Source organism: Acanthaster planci, linkage group LG05, assembly GCF_054643075.1.
Source record: "Acanthaster planci isolate LZ-2023a linkage group LG05, COTS_SCS, whole genome shotgun sequence".
Taxonomy (NCBI): Eukaryota; Metazoa; Echinodermata; class Asteroidea; order Valvatida; family Acanthasteridae; genus Acanthaster; species Acanthaster planci.
In genome coordinates, this window is record NC_141781.1 from 11158349 (window position 1) to 11181957 (window position 23609).

General features: G+C 41.3%; 3 protein-coding genes across 3 annotated transcripts; 2 read left to right on the forward strand and 1 right to left on the reverse strand.

Annotated features, from left to right (window-relative positions):
* The first annotated feature begins 978 nt into the window (after positions 1-978).
* LOC147799072 (C-type lectin lectoxin-Phi2-like) lies at positions 979-6179 on the forward strand. The gene is made up of 2 exons (XM_087137500.1): positions 979-1227; positions 1487-6179. The coding sequence occupies exon 2, from the start codon at positions 2978-2980 to the stop codon at positions 3710-3712; it is 735 nt and encodes a 244-aa protein (XP_086993626.1). The 5' UTR covers positions 979-1227; positions 1487-2977; the 3' UTR covers positions 3713-6179.
* An 828-nt stretch (positions 6180-7007) lies between these two features.
* LOC147799073 (C-type lectin domain family 9 member A-like) lies at positions 7008-7965 on the forward strand. The gene has a single exon (XM_087137011.1). The coding sequence runs from the start codon at positions 7288-7290 to the stop codon at positions 7924-7926; it is 639 nt and encodes a 212-aa protein (XP_086993137.1). The 5' UTR covers positions 7008-7287; the 3' UTR covers positions 7927-7965.
* An 864-nt stretch (positions 7966-8829) lies between these two features.
* On the reverse strand, positions 8830-22941 carry glmp (glycosylated lysosomal membrane protein). The gene is made up of 7 exons (XM_022240180.2): positions 22733-22941; positions 20131-20412; positions 18082-18258; positions 17266-17490; positions 16617-16718; positions 15658-15824; positions 8830-12901 (listed from the first exon to the last, which is right to left on the reverse strand). The coding sequence occupies exons 1-7, from the start codon at positions 22817-22819 to the stop codon at positions 12727-12729; spliced, it is 1215 nt and encodes a 404-aa protein (XP_022095872.2). The 5' UTR covers positions 22820-22941; the 3' UTR covers positions 8830-12726.
* Positions 22942-23609: the final 668 nt, after the last annotated feature.

Consider the following 23609-nt stretch of genomic DNA (forward strand, 5'->3'; position numbering starts at 1 on the left):
GGCAGCTACAGCGCCCCCTATATGAATGCATTAAATTAATAGAAAATGAAGTATAATTCAGACGAAATCCATTCATCAAACACAATTTATTTCTTTTCAAGCAAGCTCTCGAGTTCCTCCAAGTTTCACTTACCACTTCTATAGTAAGGTAGGTCAAAAGATGTTTGGTGAGTTTTCACGAATTATATTATTTATTCATTCCAAACAATCAGTCACATTGTCATTGAGGCCTTGTGGAAGTCAGGATAATCCGTCATAACGTAATGCTGCACCTTAAGAAACCGAATACCAAAATCCTCAACATTTGACCAGATTTGTTTCTTTCCATAATATACTTCCGATTTATTCTTTTAATAGGTATAAGCAGGAGTTGAGAAACGACTAAAGAAAATGATCACAGATGATGTTCATCAGGCAATTAAGGTATACTTTTATATCGGTTTATTGTACCAAGACATTGTCAGGATACTTGCAATTGTACATGGAGTTGTATTTTCACTGCGTCAGCTAAAACGGCTACTGAGAGAACTTGGTATCTTTAGAAGGAAGAACTACAGTGGCATTGGAGACGTGATTGAATTTATTCGTGCACAGATACAAACTTTGGGAAAATTGCACGGGTATAGGTGGATGTATGAGAAATGCGTACTACGTAACCTGCAATGCAGAAAGGAGGATGTCCGTGTCATTTTGGCTGTGTTGGACCCAGAGGGGAATGCGCAAAGAAGAAGGAGAAGATTGCTTCGCCGATATTACTCATCAAAGGGTCCCAACTACCTGTGACATTTGGACAGTTATGACAAACTCAAAAGATACGGAGTGTGCATCAACTTGTGTGCGGATGGATTCTCGAGGACAATTTTGTGGTTGAATGCGTATCGTACTAACTCCGACCCAAGATGATTGGCGGCTACTTCACAGCAGCAGTAAAATCTCGAAGCGGATGTCCACGAATGGTACGCGGTAATGCTGGTGCTGAAAACGTGTATGTGCGTGCAGAGATTCATGCGAATGGAGGACAATGACGCCATGGCAGGCGATCTCAGCTACTTAGAAGGAACAATTAGTACCGCCAATCAGCGTATTGGGTATTTGTGGTCACTCCTCAGGAGGGAATGCACAGACTATTGGATGCGCTCCTTCCGCCAGATGCTGGACGATGGCCAATTCGGCGGATACTTCCTGGATGTGAATTTGATGCGTTTCTGTTTCCTGAGTCTTATTCAGGTATAGGACCCAGCATAAGTTAGAGATATTGGAACTATTTATCGAGCGAACATCAACCTGAACATTATCCTTCGTTTTGGGGGTTGCACCGTACCTCAAACATATTCAAAAGCTAACAGATCTTGTCAACAGTGAGTCTACACGGGCTATACTGCGCAACTGAATTTGGTTTGTCGTTTTGCAAATATAGATTGGCTGTGATAACGATTGTGTTAATATCTTAACTTTTGATTTACTCGTATTTGGTATGTTACTGCAGGGTGATCTTGATATAGTCACGACGTAGAATCGACACTTCATCCCTCCATCAAGAAATGCCCATTCACCAAGTGGTCGTCCTGATGTTATGTACTACATGCCAGAATTGCCACGGCCTCATTGACTACCTGTGTCCGATGTCTGATGAACCGTCGACATTCTAGCCTGTCAAGACGAATGTACATCGAGAAAGAACATTCCATGTGACAAAGATGTTTATGACATGTGTTGTACATGATTGGTGAAAATGGATGTCAGTTTCCAAAAGACGCTGGGTCAGCTCTGGACTTCTACATTCAACTCATGCGAGAGATCCTCCATCTTCATGTTTGCCATAATACCAATGAAATCCATTCTTGTGCACTGCACTTTCTGGTTCAGAGTGACGTCACACTTCAGTACTCGTACCACCGACCACCGAGACCCGTGTGCCACGGTCTTACCAAAAAAGCGTCCTCGTAAACCACGACAAAGCATGTCAAAATAACCATCGATATAAATGCAATAGAAGAAACTGCAGAGAGAGGAACCCAAGTTTTTGACAAGTTAGTTAGTTGTAGCTTACTTCGATAGCTTTCAAGGGGACACTATTTGAAAGGTTCGGGCAAGCTGCCAGCATGCCATTGCGGCTGTGCACCGAATCGATCCGGAGCTGTAGTCTCGGGCTCCTAACCCGTCTAATCTTGATATCAATTTGTCAGCGAGCGGCGGGAACCAGTATTGTGCATGCCGGGCGTACGTGATGTCTCCGAAGAGCTATAGCTGCTGTCCTATGAAAACTTGTGCGTGTGTGCGACGCGTGCACTATGTCGCGTTGTGGAAGTTTCGTTCCATTTCGAGTGCATTTTGCCGATATTCTGGTAACATTTAGTCGGTGTTTTTGAAGAATTCTTTTTTCAAACCTCTGATTGCAACGGTTCTTAAACTTAATATTCGCATTCCCCAGGAAAACAGAAGCGTATCGGGGATCTTCAGCGTGTCAGGGTTTTTGCTCAGTGTATCGGCCCGATATGCTTTTGTGCTTCGAAGGTATAAATGGGAACAAGATTGCAGTGAAAATCTGTCCTACTCTCGTCTGTCCTTCCCGTTCAGGAGTTGTCATGAGTTTTCCAATTTCCGTAAAGGCCAGGTGTAATTAGGCCTATGAGACATTATAAACGTTGAAATAATAACGAGGCAGGAGTCGATCGCTTTTGTCACGCATTATTGGAAACAGCTGCGAGACGGCGTATTCCTCCAGTCAAGAGCGACTATTTGATTGTTCTCGGGATCGCTGAAATCACCGGCCTCGCCGGCACGGTCTTTCACAGAAGTAAAGTTCTGTTCACTCAGCTCGCTCGTGATTTATGGTGCCTGTATTATTTCTTCATTGTGCAATTCGAAACCACCTCCGAGTCGAGACAACTTTAGGCCTAAAAGTATACGAAAGATCTTTGAGACATACGAGAAGTACTATAAGAAACAGAACGGCACATAATTTTCAGATGAAAAGATGGTGCTTTGCAAACTCTTCGTCCTTTTGCTTGGAGTAGCCGGAATCCAGTCACTAGACATCCTAGCCAGATGTTCATTTGGCTGGATACCTGGTGGTCAGTCCTGTTGGAAGGCCGTTAGAGACGCAAAGCTTGGATTGACTGAAGCCCAAAAGGTGTGCCAACAGAGGAACGGCAACTTGGCTGTTCCTAACTCAAAGGCTGAAAATGATTTCCTCAGTCAACTTTTCAAAAAAACGTGGCCGAATAGGAAGAGACATTTGTGGCTGGGCTGTATGGCCAAATTACCTAACAACACACTGACGTGTTTTCAGAATCTCACCGGCCCTGAAGGGTTCTACAAATTCGACACATCCAGTAGGCCTGATAAGCGATGTGTGGTACTGGCTAAATCTGGAATGCGGTGGATTGGAGTTAATTGTTATCGTTGGAGGTACACCATATGTGAGCGTCCTGCCACAAGTCTCACCAGGACCCTTAAGTGTTCTGCCATTAGCATCGATCACGCTGGCCACACCCGAAGCTGCTGCCTACTGAACCACACCTTCTCCGTTACCCAGACCAAGAACCCTGTGCGGTGTTGCATTGCCTGCATCAAAGATCCCAAGTGCCACTCCTTCAATCTGTCGAAGCAGACGTGTCAACTAAATAATGCCACCATCGGCCAGGTTGACCAAGGCAAGTACTTGAAGTTGAACCTAGAAGAGGACTGTAGATACTATGAAATGAAGTAAGTTCGCGTTGAATTGAACAAGTAATGAAGATTATTGAAGTTATTGGTAGCCAGAACTTGGTTTTATTCAACGAAGTACCTCTAAAGTTTGCTAAAAATTGGGTGAAATTTTACTTATATTTTCAATCCTGTTTGCCAGCGCGAGTATTTTCAAATGTCGCTCCATGACTTGATCACGAACCCAATTACTGTTTTTCCATCATTGTTAGAAATTGTGGCTCTGTAGAACAAGGTGAGAAAACGGTTGAAGCAATGCAGTGGGTCCTGAGATTTTTTTTCATCTGTCCTGTTTGACATGTTTTTTTTCTGGAAAGAATGCAGCCTAATGGACGACAGGAAGGGTATTCCTGTTTGACTGATCCCTAAGGGTGTATGTAAATATGCCTTTAAATTGAAGGAATTCGGATGTTTAGGATTAAAGTTCTTGACAATCTGGGTTTTTGCACTTGAGCCCTTTCCAGCTGCAGCCCACTCTCGCCAATAGAAAAGAGTAAAAATACTCTAAAAAAGAGTGAGTCCCTCATCAGAAATCCAGTCCAAATGAGTGAAAACCACTCTAAAAGGAGTGAAACCTAGTCTACATAGAGTGAACTTTCTGCTTTTTCAAGGAGCCGTAGAAAGGACAACTCTCGTTCGAGTTATATGGCTTCTCTGTTAAGGTGATTTTCACTCTTTTAGGGTGATTTCACTCTTTTAAGGGTGGTGTTTTACTCTCAAGAGTGGCTTTCACTCTTTTAGAGTGAATTTATGAGCGATTCAGTCTTATTGAGAGTGAGTTTTTCACTGTTTTGCCTTGCGGGACTGAAAGTAGTATTTTTTGTCCCTGTATTTTCAAATTCACACTATGTGAGCTGCACTGGAAAATTTTGATTGGAATACTTTCCAACCTATTTATTGCTAAATGGCGGGCGCAGGGGGCAGGGTATGCTCCCCGCGATCTTTTTTTTTTTAAAAAGGGGCATCAAATCCTGCAACCTTTATGCAGCCCCATTGCCACTACCACTGCTATATGCTGTACTCGTCAGACACGGCACATTTTAGTCACCGAAGAATATTTTACGGATACTTGCATAAATAAAAATGAAACAAGTAACAAGAATCAGACAGTAGTCTACCATTTTATGGTCAGCATCGTGTAATCAGGACCTCAAAGCCCAGGTATAAATTTTCTATTTTCTCTTCAAATGATAAACGGCAGTGGCTATTGAGAACACTTTATTTGAATGTTATGATCGAATTAAGAAGAAAAAACTGAAGCGTAGGGGCCTACTGTAATGCCTTTCTGGCAATCTTTGTACTCATGTAGCAAAATGTGTCCTTGTAGAGAGTTGCCTTCACTGGCTGTCAGTTAGGATAAGCGTACCAGCACTTGAATTGTACCTTTACTGTCTATCAGTGCCGGTCTGATAATGCACCCATTAACGTAGATGGTACATTAAACATTTCAAATGTCTAAAGTTGCAGGGAAAATCGCATGGAGTAGCCTAATTTTTGCGGTTTCATTCGGCTTTAACAAATGCAATTTAAAATTTTGCACCCTTGACATCAATATCTAATAACCTAAAAGATGTTTGGAGCGGAACGTATTGCATTAACGATTAATAGTTAATATCTGAACTTCATTTCAAATGGAATACATAAAACATGACTTTATGGTGTACTGGAAATTTTGCGGGGTGTTCTGTTGATAAGAGGAAAATGCGCAATGTTAAATTCTCTCATAGACAGCAGTGATAAATTCCCTTCAATAATTACGAAAATACAAGTTTGCCAGTTGTTCAAGACACGTTTCAAAGTTCGGCATCAGTTTTTATCAGTTTTTAGTGGCTTAACCGATGAATTTTGAAGATATAATATCTCCAGAGACAATCACCTCCAAAAGCAAAATTTGGAGAACCCCGTTTTGTCCCACACTTTCTGAAATACAAGCTGGCAGTCCAGTTACTTGCTCTCATCTCTTATTTTCAGCTTTCTTTTCATTTTCATTGTTCAAACTATCCAGTCCATGTGCCATGAAGTTCTCAGACAGCAGAAACTGATTCGACAGCATGCAATCGTGATTGGCCCGCGCAACCAATTTTGGGCAAAGGTACCGGCCTGCAACTTTCAAGACACGGCAAAATTTTTCAGATTTGCCCGAAAACATGCGTAAGAACGGATAAAGGGTGGAAAATGCAGTTTGGATGAAAGATGGAAAGGGTATAATTCCAGTAATAGGTCTATATAACCTGAGTCGTGGGCGTTAATCCCGGGAATGCGGGATATAACCCCCCCTTTAGGGGTGGGGATGAGCTATGCAGTCGACCCCCCACACACTTTCATGATGACGGACGACGCACGACGGGCGACGCACGACGGAAAATGGCATGTTTGGAAGTGGTATATGGCAGACTTGGGACACAACAAAAAGCAACATGTGACGGGAGACGGCAGATATGGAATTCCATATTTGCGTCTTGTCTCCTTACTTTCAATCGTCTGATCGAATTGAAGCTGACACATACAGCCTCGTTTTCAAACGCGGAAGTGCGCAGGTCGACGCTAAATTGGGATCCCTCTATTGGTCCAAACACGAGCAAATCACAAGTCTTTTTGTTAAAGTACAAGTTAAGCCGCGCCATGTGTGATTTCAGGACACAATGTGGCCTTGTGCAGACAAGACAAAAATAGAAGCCACGAGCGACCTAAGTCTTAAGCTGGTTGATAGGCCTAATGAAAAACGTTAATGGTTCGATTGAAACGCTTTTGACTTGTGTTGGTAACAAGTCAAAATAAGCCAGTCCAAGTCAAGTCAAAAGTCATATTCGTAAGCACAAGTCAAGTCACAAGTCAAAATTGATAGTTACAAATCATATCATGAGTCACAAAAATAGCGACTCGAGTCAGCTTCGAGTCCTGGTCGAGTGGCTCGAATCTTCAACTCTGAAAATTGCGCCCTTTCTTGGTCGAGTCCGTGGCTTATATAGTGCTGAATTCCAGCTTCCACTATTGCTGACTATACTATGTTGAGATTTGCCAATTGGGTCAGTTTCTGCTACTTCATAGTTTGTGCTAACTAGGGTTTCAATCGTGTTTAACTGGAAGAATGAAGCTGTATGGTTTTGATTTTCCAGCCTCTCAGACTGTATGTTGGCTGGTCAGGGTGTAATTTGTGCTCCGTGCAAAACACGTAGCATGTGAAAACAACATTGCTGAATTTATGACAATTCTCCATTAATATATATACATATTTCCACGCGTCCTCCATGTCCACGGTGTTTTAATAAAGTTCAAAATGAGCAGGCAAGAGCCGGTCGCTTGTTATCATAACTGGAAATAGCCACAACATTTGTGTTCCTCTGGTCACAATCGATCGTGTGCCGGGATCGTTGAAATTACTGGCCTTGCTGTCACTTCTTTCACAGAAGTAAAATTCAGCACGCAGCTCAGATGCAATCCACAGTTCGGTTTGAAATATCCTTCACCGCGCAATTGGAAATCTGCTTTGAGTCGAAACAAGTAAGAAAAACACATGAAAGGTCTGTAGAACGCAAGGAAGCACCACAAGAAACAAAGCGGCACACAAATTGAGCTCAAATGATGGTGTTGTGCAAACTGTTTGTCCTGTTGCTTGGAGCAGCTAGAATCCACTCACTAAACACTCTACCGAGATGTCCATTGGGCTGGATACCCAACTGTCAGTCCTGTTGGATGGCCGTCATAGACACTCAGCTGGGAATGGCTGAAGCACAAGAGACGTGCCAAAGGATGAACGGCAACTTGGCCGTTCCTAACTCAAAGGCTGAGAATGATTTCCTCTATGGGCTGTTTAGAGAAACTTGGCCGAATCTTGAGAGAAGTTTGTGGCTGGGCTGTATGGCCAAATTACCTAACAACACACTGACGTGTTTCCAGAATCTCACTGGCCCTGAAGGGTTCTACACATTCGACACATCCAGTGGGCCTGATGATCGATGTGTGGCACTGGCTAAATCTGGAATGCGGTGGATTGGAACTGATTGTTCTCGTTGGAGGTACACCATATGTGAGCGTCCTGCCACAAGGTTCACTAGAACCCTTCAGTGTTCTGCCATCAGCCTAACTCGAGGTTATTCGACCCAAAGCTTCTGCCTACTGAACCACACCTTCTCCGTTACCCAAACCAAGAGCCCCATTCAGTGTTGCATCGCCTGCATCAATGAGCGGGTCAGCTTCATCCAAAGTCTGTGTGGCTAACACTTTTATAACGTCCAACGGCAGCTGACGATTTTTACGGAAGCGTGCCAAAAAAAAAAAAAAAAAAACCCAGACAGGAGAAGAAAAAAACAAAAACAAAAACGAGAGGTTATCTGTCTGTTTGCCAACAGAACAGAGGGCTTTTCCGCATTCTTTTGTACATTTTAACAACTAAGGCATAATCACATCAAGTCTTTTTTCATATGTAACAGCTCTCTTTCAAGTTATCTGCAAAGTTTCAACCTGATAGAACATGTACTTCAGGAGATACAGGGCTTTAAAGAGTGCACCTTTAATGACAAGTAATCAGGTGGTGTACAGGTGCCGTATGTCTTGCTCAGCAACGGAGCTCACTATTGGAAATTGGACAGTTGCATGGCAACAGCCTGCACAAATTAGGGCGTCCCTTTTGTGCGATTCTACGGAGCTCTGGAAGTGCCATACGACTTGATGAGATCCTGACATTTTTTTTCACGGGATGACAACTTAAAAGTTGGATACACGACATCCTGAGATAATTAATCATGGGATGGCGACATCCTAAAAGTTGGATGATAACATCCTGAGATAATTTGTCGGGAAATGACAACATTGTGAAAGCTGTAAGATTTAATCTTCGAACTTTTTTTACCAAAGAAATACATTGAAACTTGACTGTATAATGTACTAGAGCTTTTAGGGTGTGCTGTTGATAACAAACGGAAATGTATTTTAAATTTTCTCTTAATTACACGACGAACTCCTCATAAAACAAACTGATAAAGGCTTTTCTAGGTGCTATTTCAATAGACAACTCAAGAAAACAGTCCACAAACTACAGCGCACGTTGCACCAATCCACTCCAGCCCCCTAAGAAATCCCATACATGCAAGCAAACAGACATCGATTTCAAACACCATGAAATTTCACTTCGTCGTTCCAACTTCTTTTTTATTTCAACTTCTTCAATGTGGAAGTTTCCATATGACAGTAAAAACTCCCGTTATAGTAGGCCTTAAATTTTTCACGCAATAAATGAAATCAATTTATCAGATCAGTATAAATTAAACACTGCGTTGTGATAGCATACAATTATATTTCTTCGACCGAAATGATTCATTAAACTAAATGTTACAAACAAAACCCAAAAATCATCCCAAGGTGAAAGTTGTGAAAACAGGAAGTAATAGGATATAGCACGTTCTTTAGCCTGTTTGACAACTATTTGACCAGGCACCCAATTCGACATGCGATAAGTGAAATTACAATGCTATCATTTAATGTCCTAATGTTCATTAAATGTTCTTAATTCAATTTAAGCATAGAAACAGCAGGACTGGCTGGACCATGGTAATGTACAAATCAAATCAAAACTGTTTCTGAGGTTACTTCAAGGGTCATGAAAATTGGAAAAAAATACTTTGATGATGGTTCATAATGAAGGTCCATCTGTTGATTCATTTGAAGAAAAGATGTTAGAATTCTAAAGATATGTCACCTGTCACACCACAAGATGAGCAGCGTTTTTGTTCCAAATAATGCTATCGTCGAATTGCCGAGAAAATGACATTGTAAATATGAGATCCTGTGAAATATTTGGAATTAAATAGGAGACGGGTTACTCTTTCCAAATATTACAAAACCCCTAAACTGACCTCAACTTCAATCGGACTTCGAACCCTCAAAATAGGAAGGAGCGGGATGCGACTTCACTCTCATTTTGTCGTGACGGGTAACATATTACTATCCTTAAATCTAGACAATAAATATTGTAAAATTGTTTTCTTAAAAAAAAATGTGCACTTCGTGGACACCTCTACATGTAAATTAGAAATAAGAAACGTGTTCCGATGTAAACATTTAAGTAGATGTACAAATGTAGACTATTATATAACATGTAAACATGCATTGTCTTACTAGCCGTTCCTCTGTTAAATGTGACAATGTAAATACAAAACTTTGATATAGGTTCCTGTAGGGGCAGACGGATGAGGGGTTGGTGGGTAGAGGGGTATCAAGCAGGGGAGAAAAAAGGGACAAGTTGCCATTTTGTCTTTTTTGGAATTGAAATCACAAATATTGAGAAATAGCACTGCCATCTTGTTGGATGTAGTGATGGGTCATGAGGATTCTTTTACTGATGAAAAAATTGGACGGTTGCAAAAAAAATTCAATTTTGCTCCCCATCCCGTCCAAACCTGGATAGGCCCCAGAGAGGGGGGACTAGGGCAAGTAGATTAGTTGTATTGTATGATCATGATTAAGAATGATCTCTCTGTATACAAACAATGGCAGTACAATTGGTGACTTTTTGTGAAGTTGTGACTTGTGTAAAGCTGAAGACAAAGTGCAAAAGTAAAATTCCAATTTATCTCTGATATTTTCTTCATTTCAGGTGGATCTGATCTTCACAAAAATAACACACTTAAATGTTGTGCTTGGTGTATTTGACTACCATTTTTAATATATATTAAATAAATTTTAACTGCCTTGATTTTGGCTAAATTATATCCAATCTCACGCCACAGGCTACTCTATAAGCTTGGCATTTAAGAACCTAACAGCTCTGAAATGAACCTGTAATGTAATCGTCCTTGCAATGAGATGGCGTGGTAATTGAAAACCATTGATATCTTACAAAGTAAACAGGTGGCCTTGCCTGAGTAGTGCAGAATAAAATGTTGTACAGTAAGCAGAGTCACTAAGTAGGATAAAGTGTTTAATAAATGCAAGTATCACAAATATTTCTTGTTTCCACTTGCAGCACACTGCATTTTATGTTTTCTCATGTATGTTAAACATTTTTAACTTTAACCCAGGAAAGTACTGTTATTTACATCTTTCACTCCGTGAAGAAGACATTGAATAGGGATCGCTTTGTCAATTTGGGCACAAGGTGCTGCATTGGCCGTTAGCAATTTTACACCGTTTGGTCAAAAAGCTGTTTTACTGTGGTGGTGTTCCAGGACATAACACATCTCAGCCCCCTCCAAAATTTTTTTTTCTGTTGGAGAAGGGGACTTTTTGGAAATTTTTGAGCACCCTACCTAGATGAAATCTTCAGTGTGCCACTGTATTCTTATGCAAGTTTAGGGTTAGGGATGTACACCATAGGTATGTGTAAGCACATATGGCGTGGTTATGGAGTACCAATAAGCTTCCATGAACTAAAGGGGACCATGGAAGGCAAGAAAGTAGGTCCTATCTTCCAAAGTCAACTGTCAAGGGAAATGGGACGTGCTTGACGTCACTCAAAGATGAAGGAACCACCAAGATACATGTATATAGCAGCCCAGCCCAGCTGGAACTTACATTTCTGCTTTCCACTGACATAACGCCAATAACAAAATTTCATGAGTGTAAGAAAAGCTTTTTACGCAGTGACACATGAAATGTTCAATGCAACACTCCATCTGCGAGTGAATGAAATTTATTCTTACCATTGCACAAGTATGAAAAATGCATCGATTCCATTTACACAACACTTCAATAAATCTTTGTGGACAAGTCACTACTGTCATATCTCAGTCGGTAACTCAAGAAAGGGCTCAGTTTAATGACATGTGCTTCACAGTACTTCAAAGTTCTGTGGTTCAGTTTTAATACAAAATAGTTCCTTTCTTTCACTACATTTCTGCCGTACTCTCAGAACAAATAAAAACAATGGCCAATGCCAAGGTAACGTGGAAATTGGTTGCACGATTACCAACTTCATTAACATTTTTAATTACAGAAAAAATTCAGAACATGAAAGTGGACAGAACAAGTAATATCATTACCTCTTATTTTCCTATTCATTTTTGAAAAAGGGGTCTTTGTTTATATATAAAAATAAGGCCAGTAACAGTATGACTGATTTCCACTTCTGTATGGAGTTGCCCTATTCCGATGAGCCAGTTCGGTATTCCAACAGTTCTTGCCTAAACTGTAGGCACTGCCAATATCGTATTTTGGACAATACCGATTTATCTTTTTTTTTTATAGCGATATTATCGATATATCGAATTTTATTCATTTATTCATTTTAATTTTCAAGGTATTATAGTAGGAGTGAATTGCTGGTAAATTGTTTTAAGGGTACAACGGCACCCTATACGGTAATGGAGTGATCCAATTCACTTTGGTGACATGTTCTAGCGTCCGTATTGCGTGCGTTGCCTACATGGGATGGGATACACGCTGCCGTACATAGCGATATCATCAGCACGTGGTGCTACTCTACGTACGCTTGGTTGGCATATAATTCTCTTTTTTTGGGGATACATTTTTTGATATTTTCGAGGCAAAGTGTATGCGAATTATTGATTGCCAGACTGAGATAGGTGACTGAATTTATTCTTCAAACGTCGCCGTATAAGCCGCCCACAGTATAAGCTACGAGGACGATTTTTACTCAGTGTGAGAACCAACGTGAGCCGTGGCTTATCGAAAAATGACGGTAATGTGACCATGCACTTTCATATTTTTTAATACAGTTCGTTCCTCAGTAGCGATATATTCCATACATTTTTCAATTGCGATGTTCTCTAAATTTCGATATTTTCGATATTTATCCAAAATCCGATATTTTTGATATCTCGATGTTACCAAATATACTGTGACTAACATTGATGATATCGATATCAACCCCATATTAATAATATTGATATATCAATATATCGATGGTGCTTACTAAATTGAAGTGCGTCCGTGGTTCTTTGGGACCAGGGGCACATGTGGGACAATCTGTCCTATCGGTGCAGCTCTACACAAACTCATGTGTGCACTTTGTACCCGAACGACCTTACCTTTCTGGCTCACTGAAGCATAACCTATCTCAGCCTAGTTGGTCAGGAGTGACCTGTTCCTCTTCTTTTGCCTGTGCTTGGAGATGCAGACGCCTGTTCCACCAAACACTACGATGATCAGAGGAAGACCCAGGCCTACCGATATGACGATGTAGACAGTCAGGGTCATGTACTCTTCAGGTGGCTTTCCGTAACCAAAGGAAGCTGACCTGGCAACAAGAAGGAAAAAAACAACAAACTTAAGAACTGTGGTGGATTTGGTCTTTCATTCCTTTAATGTAAATTATTTATTCAGCCCCACACACTCAGAACTTTTCAAGAGCTTGTGGAAATAAGGTTACTTACCCAGAAAGCACTCAGTTATTGCTTACTATAAGGGCCCACTCAGGGTTCCAGCTGGAAGACTTCAATTAATAGCCAAAGTTGTAGCCAAATGTTTGATTTTATAGCCATTCTACAAATTTATGTGCCAACATTATGTATTTTGGCAGCCAAATTTGTTTAAAAATAGAGATAACGAAAAACATGTTATTCACTCTGATTCATTTCAGTTTGTGTGAACTGCTTTTCAAATAGATTAATTATTATAAACAGAATAACATTTGATAAAAACTACATCCTGTACATCTCATGTTTCCAACGTTTGTTGGAATACATCTCATATTTCACACGTTATGCTGGTACTGTTTTTGGCTTGCCCAATAGGATAGGCCATGCCATAAATTTGTTTGCCCAAATTGGATCAACACTTGCCCAAGATTTCTCAGAATCAAGGATTATTATGGTTTACTAAGGCCCACTGCATACACGCAGTCTTTTATTTGGCCACATAAATAGTTGTGCTTCCGATTACACAATTGGTCGGTAGGTCAGAAATTTTGTTTGGGGGGAATTTTTTTTGTGCTGATTGAATGGCATGAATGGGGACGACAGCTTCCCAAATTATTTAAAAAGTGATGAACACCTGTGTTAATCTGTGTAAAAATTTCTATAGTCGATAATCCACAAGGATTACGGACAATTTACACAGTGTTACTCAGGCAATAACGATGGAAAACTAGCAAATAATATCCGTGTATCACATGGTAAGGGGGTTGATGCATCCAGACGAGCGGGCGATAAACCTTGTGCTACGGCAGGAAATTTGTTGAAACACGCTTGCTTCAAGTACAAGCAAAACAACCTCAAATTAAACTCATGAATACAGAAAATACATACACAAATAAGTGGCCAAGTTCTGTGAATTAACTTGCAGAAGACCTCTTGCAACATCAATGCTTTTTCGACCACCAGCTTTAGGGTTGCATGCGATATGCGTGTATGGCTCATGTAGAGTAATTGACCAGAATGTACAGTACATGTATAGAGTGGTTCTGGTTGCTACATTTCCATCACTCATTCTTTTGCATGGGTACAGCCGGCGGGAACCAGAGCAGCTTTGTTTAATGCATTGAGCTTTGCGTAAGCATTTTCACCACTGGACAGCGAATGTGAATGGGAACTGTTCGTGAAAGTTGGAAGTTAATACCACTCTACATTTCGGTGACGAACAAGTGGTAAGGTTTGTCTAAATTTGCAAAATAATCGCCAATTTTTCTCGCCACGTCAACGGAATAATAGCCAAACTTATAATTATTCGCCAACTGGCGAGAATGGTGAATGGCAGCTGGAACCCTGGCCCATTGACAAAAGATGACGGAAATTCCAGATGCACATACCTTCCATAAATTCCTTTTTAGTCAGAGAGTCAAAAGAAATCAATGAATGACAGATTTCCAATGATTTTGTTGCAGAATTTTACTTCCATTTTTTTAAACACCCCCATCCATTTTATTTGAGGCCGTGTTTGTTTCACACAGATCTAAATCATGATCAGTGAGCTGTCGTAGGTTTACTGACACAAAAACTCGCTTAATGGATGGTGTGAACCAGCATAAGGATAAATGATCGAGATCTGTGTGGAACAAAAAGGCCCTTATAGTTGTCCAAAAGAATCTCCCTACATGCGTATGGACTTGGCGGACGTGTGACGAGCCACAGGCACGCAGACTGATGACCAGTCAGAATCAATGAAACTGTCTCGAATCCAGATTGCCAGCGTGTGACGTATGCAGCGGGCATTATCACTTCTCAGCGGGCATTATCAAATGTTACATGGTTAAGTTGCACACTGTTGGGGAGGGAAGACTGTCTGTGGTATTTATGAATGGACCCTTTATCACTCTTCAACCCAGCACGCCGATCTGCCAGGCAGGGCTGGCCGGCTCACTGGAATCTCATGCTGCTGTGGATATTCTAATCACTGGCATGGAAGGCATTTCACAATTTTGATGCCAAGCTCAAAAAAGTCAGTCAGTTGCTGCTGTTTGTGTGTTTAGCAGCTGTAAACCCCCCCTACAGGTTCAAAAACGGGTTGAATTTATGACAATAAAAGACATATGTTATGATACATGCATGTAGAAGTGCGCCCTCACCGGCAAAGAGGAGAAAGGCTGGTGGGTAGTTCTTTCAACTGAGCTTCACAGGTGCCTCGCACACATGCAAAGATCATATATTCAAACAAAAATTGGTAGCAAGTGCTCAGGATGTCTGGCACCAAACGCACACGAAACTGCACAAGCACTGAGCGAGATCCCAACAAAGGATTGTCTTTGCTGCGTAAAAATACGCCCTCTCTTGTTCCCACTCGTAGGGGATGCATCAAGATGTCAATATTCATGCCTATTTCTTGTAAAGTTTTGCAAGCAACTTGCTGTATGAAAAACAGAAGGCCAACACTACCAGGCAAGAACATTTCCAAAAAACATTTTATAATAAATTTTTAACACATTTTTACATCAACCCATATTTTACATCAATCCATATTTAAAGTCAGAGTGAAGAGAAAAAAAGGATAACCCCCCAAAAAGAAAACTTAAACTCAATTTTTTTTAATGGAAAAAGGTTTACAGCATCGGCCCCTCACCATGAAGTGTAGTTGGTTTTCTTAAAAAAACCATCTTTGGTGATTCCAAAGGAGATATTCACGGCTCCGACCTGCACCATTTCAGCCGCAGAGAAGAAGGCATGAGCAATGCTGGCATTTGGCATCTTGATCTGGTCCCTTTTTGTGTCCAGGTTGTACTGATACACCTTTCACAAAACAAAAACAAGGGAAACTAACAACTTTTATTAAAGAAAATAATCTGAACCCTTACGCTGAGTACTTCCACCAGGCTGGCAACGAACTCTTTCTAAGCAACTTTGAGCAGGCATTAGTCAGAGACCTCCTGACAACTACTAACATCTTCATGAAAAAAAAACCGCACCAAACCGAATCCCCCCACCAAGAAAAAAAAAGTGGTAACTTGAATAATTAAATGAAGCCATGCTACAGATGAAGATTATTTGTAAAATTAAAAAAAAGGTCCACTGTAAATGATTTCAGAAGGCCAGCATACACTGAGAACCTACTTTCACAGAGTTGCCAGGCAGAAAACACTACTTGGAAAATGTCTGTGCCGATCCAAAAAATGTTAAATTCAGCTATCAACAGCTTTAATATAATTTTCAATACAAAAGGAATCATTCACATGAAAATAATTGTTGAAGATGCCATGAACAGCGAAGACACCCGGAGAGTTGCAGCCAATAGCAAAATGAAATGTGAGTGATTATGAAACGAGTGGTAACAAAACAGTTGAACTAGGCCCATACCAGTGTGGCTGTATTGCACGTGCATATTGTTTAAAAGCAATGGAATGGTGGTCCAAATTATAGTTCACACCCAAACCTGCCCATGACTGCACGACAGTTTGGCCAGTGACTATTAATTTACAGTGCAAGTATTTTCTATCATCGGCAAATTTCTGCATGGTCAACTGTATCAACTTGGCCCAGTGTTTCGAGTATAAGCTGGGCTAAGTTTGACCAGAAATGACTCACATGGCGTGCATTCTCCATTGTCCGCTCGGTCAAGACATAGGAAACTGGCTTCCACTGTAGATAACTTCCTTCTGGTGAGTCTGGCAGTTTCAGATTTAAAACCTTGTCAGAAAGTAAAAAACAGTGCCAAGAGTTCAGTTAAGACAAACGTTTCCTTTTTATCACAATCTTGAATTTTTGGGGAAAAAAATGAATTGGAATAAAAGCCCTCTGCACATCTTTCCAATTCAGCCAATTCACTATCCTCAGTTGAGGCAATGAATGAAGACAGTTCCATAAGTCATTGCAGTTTACAGACGTATGTGCACCTTGACCACGGAGAGTGAAGCAGCAAAGATGTGCGGTGGGCTTAACCCAAAGAGCTGGGGGGGATTTTCTTCTGCATCATTGCAGTGCATGTTTTCTTATGCCGAGCCTTAGGGCATTTTTCAGTAATGTCTTTCAGATGTTCTGTGAAAATCAAATGTACTATTCTTACACAAAGCCCTTTTTCCCATAACGGGGAAAAATAAAAATTTATTAATAATAATCTGTTCATTTATTGAGCGCAAATTTCATACAGGTATGTTCAAATGCGCTGAGATGCATAGTCGTTCCACTGATAGGCTCAACTGACACACAGGGGCTGACACAGGTCGGCACCACTCACTGAAAATGTACCAGGGGTGTACTGGTCGTCAATGGTTGTATCTTGCTTCAGCTCCACTCCGCCTGACCCATTACTGCTCCCAACCACCATCATCTCAAGAGCAAAGCGGGTGTTGACATAATTCGACGTCAAATTCTGCATGGTCAGATCTAGCTGAGTGCTGTTTTCTGTGTGTGGAAGGTGTGGCAGTGATGTCAGTCGACCGCTGTCGCTGAATGCCGTCAACTGATGACCGGAAACAAGCAAGAACCATCGATAAAACACCAAATAAACAAGAAGAAAATGACTCATCTCTGACAACTACAATCTTGTGACTTGTCAGGTGCATGTGGTGTCATCACAGAAATGGCATCTCATTGGATGAGTCTTTTTCACATTACCAATAATGTTTATGTAAATTGACAACCTGGGACCTTAATCAGATCAGTCCTTACTACTCAGGTTGAAAGTTTACATACACTCAGACTATAAGTGTATTCCTGGCAATCGTTCCTCTTCTACAATCAGATTATCTACTGTATTTTCAAAAATTATTTTCAGGTTTAAGTCAACGAAGTGGACGTGCTAGCCCATCAGCTATAGCGAAATAATTGATTTCCAAGAATCGGCACTTTGGTAGAAATTGTAATTGAGCATTTTCCGTCCAAGTGCATGTGAACATTTCAACCACAAGTGTGATCATACTGTCTCTTGAAATGCTAAAATAGAATCGATTGTTACACATAATAAACACTTCAAACGAGGTTCAAAATAATGTTACTGGGAAAGGCTTATCCCCCGAGCTAACCATGGGCATACATGTACAGTGTGACTCACTTTCATGGCTATGGTTCCATAATCTCCCAGCTCTCCCAGCGAAGTGTTGAACATGGCACTAAACTCTGTCTGATTGATGGTGGTGTTTTGCCATTGCAGCCCGTTCAGGACAGTCGGCACCAGGACATCTTTTGATTTCATCATGCCGTCGTCCTCTGTGTCATTGTACTCTATTAACTGAAAGGAACCAAGGAGAGATTTTGCTCGTGTTCATATACTGTGCAATGCTGCTGTAACAAACACAATAGGGTTCATGCAAAATGCTTGCTAAAGCAGTCGTTAGATATGGCAATTTTCAGTCACTGACACAACGATGGATCAGTTCCTGGCTCTAGCCCACATAAGGATTTTGGGCCAACACTTTCAATGCAAAAAAATATATAAAATGAAAAAACATGAAAAACCAAAAATAAAGTTTCCTATGGGCTTTCTGTGCACCATAATCTAAAACTTGCATGTGACAAGCAGCATGGTTGCACTGTTTCCCACTGCCTATTTACAACCATGACAGATGTGCCTGAAACCATTCTATAGTACTTGAGTCTCAGCAACATATGAAAAGTTGGCAATCGTTGAAAAAGATCCAAAATTAGCAAAATACTGAACAAAGAGTTCTGTCAGTCAAGTTGCAAACGTTAATCTGTCTGCGCATCTGTGACTGAATTTCTGTATAGATGAGTTTTTAAAGTAAAAAGCCTTGCTTCTGTAGCAGTAACACGCCAGAGTTTTGTACCCGTATGCCTGCACATTTGTAGGTACAGTAGGACCACTGTACCTACAAACGACATCAACTGTGCTAAGTGCTCACCATTTTTCTTTCGGGATTAAGATGCTTCTTGGATCATGAGTCATTATTATCTTTCCTAAATATGTTTTGTTTATCTACAGCATATTTTCGGTGTTGCATAAAAGTGCACAGAAAATTTGTGCCCCAGCCAAGGGGCATGTTCAGTACAACCAATTGGTTGGTATAGCAGTGTACCTTACAGTGGCTTTGTATTATTCTGTAATCCCCCATAGACACACTAGCAGGCAAAAGCATCTACCACCGAATGCAAACCTATGATATCAAGAGTTTGCACTGGGCATTCACTAAAGTTGAACTCATTTTCGCTTTCTTAGAACTGCCATGACTACACTGCGACATAAAATTGGTATTCACACCCTTTTTCCTGCTAAGTACAAACCAGCCTTTTCACATGATCAAGCGGCTCTGAATCATAAACTGTCTTTAAATCCTTTCTGGTCAATATGAAGGACACAGCACAGTTACTTTGCCAGCTTTCAGTGAAACTCTCCAAAGAGTTCACCACTGGTTGAAATAATTTCTCTTAAGGAGTCAATCGGGTTTTCCTATGAGACAACAAATCTAGACAGGATAAAAATCCCACCAGCTGAGATTAATTCAGAGCACAACAGCTCAACCCTGTTGATACATGTATGGAGGTACTGTACTTCACTGAAACAAACCTGAAATATACTGATGTTATGCTTTGTTAACACGTGCACTTTCCTACGGGGGCTTAATGGGTCATGTCCCATCTCACAGCCACAGGAAAGCACACCTGTAACACAGCGTGACATCGTTATGTTAGAGGTCCACTGTTTGTTTCCAGTGCCCTGCAACATGCTTCATGTTGTGCATGAGCTGCTAGAAATAACGAACAGGCTCATTCTATTTGGTCCTTTAAAACAATGAAGTTCCGATATGCACATGGACTATTGAGAGAGAACGTAATGCAGTGAATATGTAAAACCCCATCATCTGATTGGTGGATAACTGATCATGTGACATGAATTACTCATCCCCATACGTGGGCAGCTGTACCGCAAAAACAAAAAAACAAAAACAAAAAACAGAGCATTCTGTTTTGCAGTCTTTAAATTTCAAATCAATAGTCAATCCAAATCCCTTCCATTATTTGCACGGTTACACAATCTGAGTTGGCACAGGTTGAAGATGGCTCTTGACACAAAATAGCTGCTACAAGGAATCAGTAGGCAGGAATTTATTCAGGTGATTGAAACATCAGTTCCAGATAAAAATACCTTGGTAAACATCAAAGCTGACGAGTAAAGCACCGAGTCAGCCGGTTTGAATGAGATGGAGCCTGTCGTGGTGTCCTGAAGCAAGGCTGCCCAGTTGACGACAAGTTGAGCCTCGTGGGTCGTTCTTGCCAAGAGGAATGTGGGGGTGCCAATGGAACTCCACAGGAAGTGGACCGTGTCATTGTCTCCTGTCCCGGTGACGTGCACCAAGTTGGGCTGGTTGTCCAAGTGGGAACCCATGCATTCTGGAATGTCGCACTGCTCATTATATGTGATGCTTAGCTGGTGAAATAATACCGTCAAATCTATAACTTATACAACTGAAGTTAAAAAAGTTATACAACTGAAGTTGAAAATGACGCTACTGTCCAGCTGCTCGCTATCGTATTTACATGTGATCCATCAAGAATGGACAGGTGGTGGCCTCCAACTTTTGTGAAAACCTTAAACGTTCCTATGAGAATCTGGACATGGATGCACCCTGTTTCTTACACAATAAAGGATGTGAGAGTCTTTTAAATGTGATGAAACATCTATTGACGCTGTTTGGAGCATTCTCGGGTTGTTGACACATTGCTTACCACTTAGTAATCCATTCTTCTTTTTTTTTTTTTACAATGGCAGTGGAGATTGGACTCTGAACCTGTCTGGAACTGCTTTTGGTACAGCAAATCTCTAACTAAACATACATATACAGTGAGTGTTTTGGGGGCCTGAGAGCTACAAATCACATAAAAGACAATTCAATATCCTGCAATGTGAAACAATAACAAGGTAAGTTTGGGGATACACAAAAATTATTGAAACGGCCCGTGGTGGATCTCAAATCCAGGCTGTCCCCCCTCTCCGAAATCCAGTGCATTTCTTAGCATCTTTGCCATTTTTGGACACTGGAAGCAATTACATTTATGGACAGTCAGGTAAAAGTTCCATGTTTGGACATCACAAATTTTATCCAGTAAAAGGCGAAGAAGCCATCAGAAAGAGATACATGTACAGCTATAAACCAGCCTCACAGGGTTTATGTCTGTGTATGGAAATCTTTCCCCTGCAAGCAATGCCAAGTTGCTTCTGTGGGTTGGAGAACCATGAGATCACTTTCCCTTCTGCCGTCATGTCCGGCCCCTTCGTGGGGGTGCATTGCACTAATTCAAATTCAGCTTAGCTCACTGCCATTAAAAGTGTCCCCCAACAGCAAACTGTTTGGCCGAAAAAATGGAAGGATTGTAAAAATGTAGGCAAGAATCAACTCCCTGGTTTAAGGGCCTCCATTCGAGGGCAGAGTTGATAAAATTATGGATGGAAAATGGTCCTCAGTGCAGGGCAGAGCAGGGATGAGTTTGTTTTGCTTGAATAGGCCTAATTGAAAAATTGGCTAATCAACCAAAACATTGACAAGAAATGGAAAAACTTAGGTCAAAATAATAATTCAAATTTTGTTTGAGAAACTTCTGTGATGTCAACCTGCATGTTATTGAGCCCTGAACTTCGCTCATTTTAGAATGTTTTCAATGGGGATTGAAATAGTTCGTGGCATCTCTCAGGCAAGACCAGTCTTTAGTAACCAGGGCCCTTTGTATACTCCTCTGTGGATAGCCTGGCAGATTTCAAAGAAAAAAGTTGCCTGTGTTTCATATATCTCATCACATGGCTTGCTATTGATGGAGGAGTTGACAAAGGGTACCCCCAAAACTGTGGGGTTTGTCGTCCGTTGCGTTCATGTGGGAGTGCAGCGGAGGCCACAGTTATGGGGGACTGTACAGGTATATTTGGGGACCTCATTCCTATAATGGAAGGGGACGGGACGGCTATGTCAGGGCACGCAATACACACTGCTTTGTCAAGCTAGCTGTTTACGCACATTTAAAATGTTGAGAAATATATATGTACTTCAGGGAGTGATAAGATTTTGTGAAGATACAGTTGCGAAGTTGTGAGACTAATAAGGTGTCTTATTTCCATGTAATTCTGGGATTTATTTATTGAAAAATGGTTGAGCCGATATGTGATTAGTGTGGTTTCCCGACCACTGATTTTCAGACGTCTCTATACATAATCTTATGAGGACTGGTATCCAAAGCAACATAAACGTTTGTTACGCGAATATGCTGTGTCTGTTTTTGTCATGTGACGTACGGCTACAACAGAATGCAGATGTGTGCGGATCGTTGTGGGATGAGAGGCGAGGATGGTAGAAAAAACTCATTTTTTCACAATAATAAAGGTTAAATGCTACAAAATACACTCGAACCCAGTAGTTCGATATAGGCAGAATTTCAATACAAGGGTCTTCAGGTGAAGATTTGCTTATTAAGCGAGCGCAAACGGATGTTTTATCTGGTACGATCATTTGACGTTTACAGGGCAATTTTCAAAATGCCACAGTGTATGGAACCATCAAAAAGATGGCCCCAGTAAGGCCTACGGAGCAGTTACCCCCAGAAATTCTGGGGGGACGCGTCGGACCCCACAGTCTGACCATGGAGGTAGAATTCTACCTCCATGGTCTGACAGTTCCGTGGGTACCATGGGCATGATCATGATGATGGGTACCGAGTCATGGGAGTAAGTTACTGTTCAGGAAGGCCTAAAAAACTAGTACCTTTCTGTCAGCGGCAAGACCTTTCGCTAACAAAGCCAAAAGTATGCAGAAAACAAGTGGAGTTCCCCTTTTCACCCAGAGGGCCATCGTCGCACTGCACAGGAAATGACAGGTTTGAATGATTTGGCCGAAACAGTAGAAACAACGTTAGTTCGGTTACATGCCGTTATCCACTGTTCCAACATCGATGGCAATAGTCGTGTTCTTGGCAGTATATCCTGGTTCGGAGACTGTGTTAGAAGTCCAAAAACCAGACGATTTCCTAATCAGCAGTCACGTGCGAAAAGTCCTTGGTACTTGGGTGACACCTGAACACGTGCGGTAAAGGGGGACCCTCATGGGATGCACAAGCTGTGTATGCCCTAAGGCTATTCTGCCTATTGCACCCCCTTCGGAAATCTGAAAGGAATTAAAAGATTCAACCAACACAAAAGAGACACGAAGGGGTTCCCCTTTTATCGCATGTCTTGAATCATATCGGTTGGGTGACTGACCATGCTATGCATAATTATTCAGAATCCTTCTGAAGATTCCCCGGCCTCGCGTCACGGGTTTAACCGTGGTTTAACTGCTCCCTATTAAGGGTCACTTAACAGTATCTTCTGGAGGATTTTCGATTGGAAGCAAGCTCTGAGTGGAAAGAGGGGTGGGGCCAAATTAAGAAATCAGTGGGGGGGGGTTAGGCAAACCAAAATAATTTCGGGTGTTTTTTTTGGGGGGGGTTAACCCTAGAAGAGCCAGGGCGGAATGAGCAACTCTTTGCAGTACGTCATTTTGACGCTAATTTTGCGAAAATTGAATGTTACACTGTTCTTGTGAAGCGCACTTTTTCCGAGACGGGTCAGCCAAAATACTTTTTCCCCTGTGGTGCTCAATG